The sequence below is a fragment of the Micromesistius poutassou genome (genome assembly GCF_964030765.1).
Source record: "Micromesistius poutassou genome assembly, chromosome: 14".
NCBI lineage: Eukaryota > Metazoa > Chordata > Actinopteri > Gadiformes > Gadidae > Micromesistius > Micromesistius poutassou.
The window spans coordinates 9530322-9535321 of NC_140284.1; the positions used below are offsets into that span (position 1 = coordinate 9530322).

The 5000-nt window shown below is 52.5% G+C and overlaps 1 protein-coding gene across 1 annotated transcript in view; it reads left to right on the forward strand.

The window, feature by feature from the left end:
• Positions 1-5000, forward strand: part of LOC311358124 (vang-like protein 1) — a gene marked incomplete at both ends in the record, with an annotated part of 15039 nt that overhangs the window by 9955 nt on the left and 84 nt on the right. Inside the window, 4 exon segments of the mRNA XM_084478127.1 lie at positions 388-521; positions 2859-3015; positions 3785-4019; positions 4824-5000. The exon segment at positions 4824-5000 is cut by the window's right edge and continues 84 nt beyond it. Coding sequence (XP_084334253.1) covers positions 388-521; positions 2859-3015; positions 3785-4019; positions 4824-5000 — 703 coding nt within the window.

Sequence of the window (5000 nt, forward strand, 5' to 3'; positions counted from 1 at the left end):
GTAAAACTAGTTTTAAACGTCAAGTGTTCTGTTCAGGGTTGAGGAGTTATGTTTGATGGACTAGCTATCCACTGTTTAAAGGAGTTCACTTAAAAAAAAAAGGAAGGCGTTCTTCTTTGGCCTTTTTTAAATTTGAAAAGTGTTCCCTTATCTATCTTCTCTATCTCTATCTTTCATTGCTTTCTAATCTGTGGTCCCTCCCCTTGTGTCTCCCCTGTGCTCCCCCCTGTCTTCCTCTTTCTTTCACCACCACTCACTCTCTCTCCTCCCTTCCTCTCTCTCCCCCCCCTCAATCTCTTCCTCTTCCCCTCTCTCTCCCTCCCTCGCCCTCTCTCTCCCTCCCTCCCTCTCTTCCTCCCTCTCGCTCTCCCCCTCCCTCCCTCTCAGTATCCAGAGGGCCGCTCTCTCTCTGCTGGAGTTCTACTACAGAGACTTCCCTCTCCACAACCCGGCCCTCCTCTCTGCCTCCAAGCAGCGCACGGCCAAGCAGCTGGCTGGACTGAAGGTCTACAACGTGGACGGTGAGTGCTCACACCGCAGAGTCTGAACACCCCAGAGTCCTCACATCGCAGGGTGCTCTCTCCGCAGAGTCCTCAATCCGCAGAGTCCTCACGGACCTGGGGTCTGTGCAGACCTGGGGCGGGGCAGTAGCTCTGGAGCTAGGCTGAGCGGGTTGGCTGGTCACCGGAAGGTTGCTAGGTCGATCCCCGGCTCCTCCTCGCTGAGTGTCTGTCCCTGAGCGAGACACCTCACCCTAGCTGCTCCTGACGAGCTGGCTGTCGCCTTGCATGGTTGACACCGCCGTCGGTGTGAATGTGTGAATGAACGGGTGAATGTTAGGCAATAGTGTAAAGCGCTTTGGATAAAAGTGCTTATATAAATGCATTTACCATTTACCTGATGCTAAAGCTAACGAGCTAGTCATGTGTTCTTGGGGCGTGTCTTTGGAGGGAGGCCTGAAGGGAGGGGAGACTTCCAAATCTAGCTTACTCTGCTTCCTCTGAACCCTGGCTTTAACATTCCATACATTATTCCTTTACATGTTGACTAGCTTTTTAGTTTTCATCTCGGTGCTCCTTGACGTGTGTGTTCTTCGGTGCCAGTTCATCTCTACACATCCTCGGTGATGTCTATGCTTTTTTATTTATTCATCTTCTTCCTCCCCTCACTACAAGGATTTAAAAACATTCTGCGAACATACCTGTTGGACAGTAAGTACCGCAATAAGCTTGTTGGTCTGCCCAGCACTTTGTCACGAGGAAAAGACCCCAAACTCACAGTCCACTTCACTCCTTTAGGCTGCCAGCGTCACGTATGCATGTCTTATTAACAGAAGCCCAGCACATCCACATCCACCGTCTGCATGAGCACATGAAGACACATGCGCTGTATGGGTGTGAACATGCAGACACCTCCACTTTCTTGATGTGCACATGCAGACACATGCACGGTGTGGACGTGCACATGCACTTTCTTGATGTGCACACGCAGTAACGTCCAATGCGCGTCCATGCGCACAAACACACAGACTTCTGACATGCAACCCTCCACGTAGCAGGTCTTTAGTGCCGGTGAAATGGATCAACTTCCTCTCATAACCCCGTGGTCCATGCTGCTGGATGGGGATGAGGAGGAGGAGGAGGAGGAGTAGGGGAACCAGGTGCAGTCTGGGAGATGGTGTGCCCCCCCGCCCCCCCCCCTCCCCCAGCAGGTCCGGGCCCTCTGGGGGGCTTTGGAATTTTCACCCTTCAATAATTCATCACAGTAGAGCTCACTCGTGCACGCGCCTCACTCACACACACACACACACACACACACACACACACACCCACCTAGGCTGAGGTATGTTCTTGCCCGCCCGCTCCTCGGCTCGCTCTCTCCCTCTCACTTCCCCTTCTTTCACTTTCTTTCATTCCTGTAATTGTCCTACCATCCCCCCTCTCTCTCTCTGTCCCTCTTTATCTCTCTCTCTCGGCCTCTCTCTCTCTCTCTCTCTCGCCACTCACACACACGCACACACACACACACACACACACTGTCTCCCTCTCTTGCCCTATCTCTATACGTCGCTATTGCTTGAGCTCTCACTATTTTGCTTCATCTCTCTCTCAGACACACCCACTGTCTAGATCTCTCTTTGTCTCTCTCTCTCCCGCTCCCTCTCCCTCTCTCTCTCCCTCCACGGCTGGCCCTGCCCCTCCCATAACATACAGATGTAGGCCAGAGGGAAGCTCACTATTAATGTAACTCTGGTCGTTTCTGCTTCAGTCTGCAAAACGCGGCCCCTGCGTCGTCCCACTGGCCCCCGTGGCGGCTGGAGTACATGAGAGTACAACCCATAACTCACTTACACTCTCCCTGCCTTCAGCAATATGGGCCAAGTTATCTGTCTCACACAGACACACACACACACTCACACACACACACACACACACGCAGACACACACACACACACACACACACACACACACACACACACACACAAACAAATATAGACATGCTTTATCTTTCTGTCTCTCTTCTAAAAATATATAACAGACACACAGACAGACACACAAACACACTCTTTCTCTCTCTCACACACACAATTTTCTCTCTGTCTCTCTCTCTCTCACTCTCTCTCTCTCTCTCTGCACTCTCTCTCTCTCCCCCCTGTTCCTTCCTCATATGCAGATGAGACGGTTAATAATTTAAAGAGCACACGGGACCTGCAGGGCTCATAGCGTCCAACACGTCGCCCCGCCTCTAATGAACAAGAGGCTGGACACCTTAAGTCCCCTGGTCTCCTGCACCTCCAGAACCACAGCGATAGTCCGAGTAGACCCCTAGCATGACCTCCTCCCTCTGTGGCCCCTCAGGAGCGGGCCCCGGGAGCACGGCGGGGGCCCAGCCGGCCAACAGCAGCCAGTCCCGGGCCATGGTCGCCGCCGCCGCCAAACGCAAGGACAGCGCCCACAACGAGCTGTACTACGAAGAGGCCGACCACGACCGCCGGGTCCGCAAGCGCAGAGCCAGGTGAGCACCGCAGGGTCACATGATAGGAATGAAAGCCCCGCCTCCTGCAACCCTGCTGTTTGATTGATTTAACCAAATGGTGTTTGAGTTTAGTGAGTAGTAGTTAACAGATAACAGTTACTATAACTACCCACGTCATCATTACCCCATCCCAACAAGCGAGGAACCAGGGTCCTACGCCTCATCCAATTGATCAACGAGTACTAGCCAATGAGAGGCAGAGTAGGGCGGGGCATGACTTTGCCCTCCGTCTGCTAAACTCCGCTGCTGCTGTAGACTGAAACATAATGGTGTGTTCTAGATCGGAAAACTGCCTCGGAAAACAGCCTTCCGAGTTGCACTTTCCACAGTGATGCAATTTCCTGTCTCGTAGCGCTTATAGCGTTCCCGTTCGTCTTTGTGATCGTGTCCTGTCATTGGCTAGTCATTGTTATTGTTAGCTACATTAGCCCCTTTAGCAAACAACACAACTTTACATTGTATTGCACGCACAGCAAGACCGTGCAATGCATACATTGGTGAGAAGAAGAAATGTAATCAAGTGTGTAAGAGCATTTAAAATCATTAAAACCAACATGGTAAAAATACAAAGAAAATAAATCTCTTCACGGGAGCAGCCATTTTTGTTGAGAGCGTCATCACTGAGTGTCCGAGGCATCTGGAACACATTATAAGGACAGGGAGTGAAATAATCGGGTGAGATGTGACAACACGTGTTTATGTGTGTGTGTGTGTGTGTGTGTGTGTGTGTGTGTGTGTGCCTGCGCAGGCTGGTGGTGGCCGTGGAGGAGGCCTTCACGCACGTGCGTCGCATGAAGGCGGAGGACGAGCGCGCCACGCCGGCGGACATCATGGAGGTGCGCGAGGCAGCGCTGGCCATCTTCCCCTCCATGGCGCGGGCGCTGCAGAAGTACCTCCGCACCACCAGGAGGCAGCACTGCCACAGCATGGACAGCATCCAGAAGCACCTGGCCTTCTGCCTGGTCAACAACATGAGCCCCAAGGTGAGCCCCACGGGTCAGTGGTCAGAGAAAGGGCACTCTGGATATACCCGTTAATGTTTTCTTTACATTGAGGGCATTTAGCATTTAGCACAGACGCTTTTTTCCAAAGCGACTTACAATAAGTACATTTGTCAGAAGAAAGAGAAACAATATATCTTCTGTCGGTACAGCAAGGAGGTTCATAGATCCAAGTGCCAAGCACTAACAACCGCTAGGTTAACCTATTCCCCACACAACAAAGAGGATAATTTAGGCTAGGATAAGATGCTACACAATGCTAGGTACTATTTTTGGGTCAGGACGTACAACATGCAATAAGTGTGTATATTAAGTGCCAGGACATGCAACATACAATAAGTGCATAAGAGGGGTGTGGGGGTTAGGGTTAGGGGAGGCTATGCAGAGTCTAGGTGAACTCTGAACAAGTGAGTCTTACTTTGTCTTGACCCACTTATTGGTTCACGTTGAGGTGCATGAAGGTACCTCTCACTTTAAGGTGCTGTGAGCAGGTTCCTCAGCAGGGCATGTCACAGTGTGTATTGATGTCAGTCAGTCAGTCCGTCCCGCCGTCTCTCTGTCTGTCTCTCCGTCTGTCCGTCTGTCCGTCAGTCAGTCGGTCTCTCCGTCCGTCTGTCTGTCCGTCTGTCTGTATGTCTGTCTGTCTGTCTGTCTGTCTGTATGTTTTTTCTCTCTCTGTCTGTCTGTCTCTCCATCCGTCTGTCCGTCTGTCTGTCTGTCCATAATGTGATGCGGTCTCACCTGCCGCTGTCTGCATGTGTCGTCCCCCCCCCCCCCCCCCCACAGGCCTTCCTGGAGGCCTACCTGGCGCCGGGCCCCACCCTGCAGTACGGGCCGGAGCGCTGGATGGCGGACCAGTGGACGCTGGTCAGCGAGGCGTCGGTGACGGGCGGCGTGCAGGACGGCTCGGAGTTCCTGCTACGCTGCCTGGACTTCAGCCTGGCGGTCACCGTCAAGAGCATC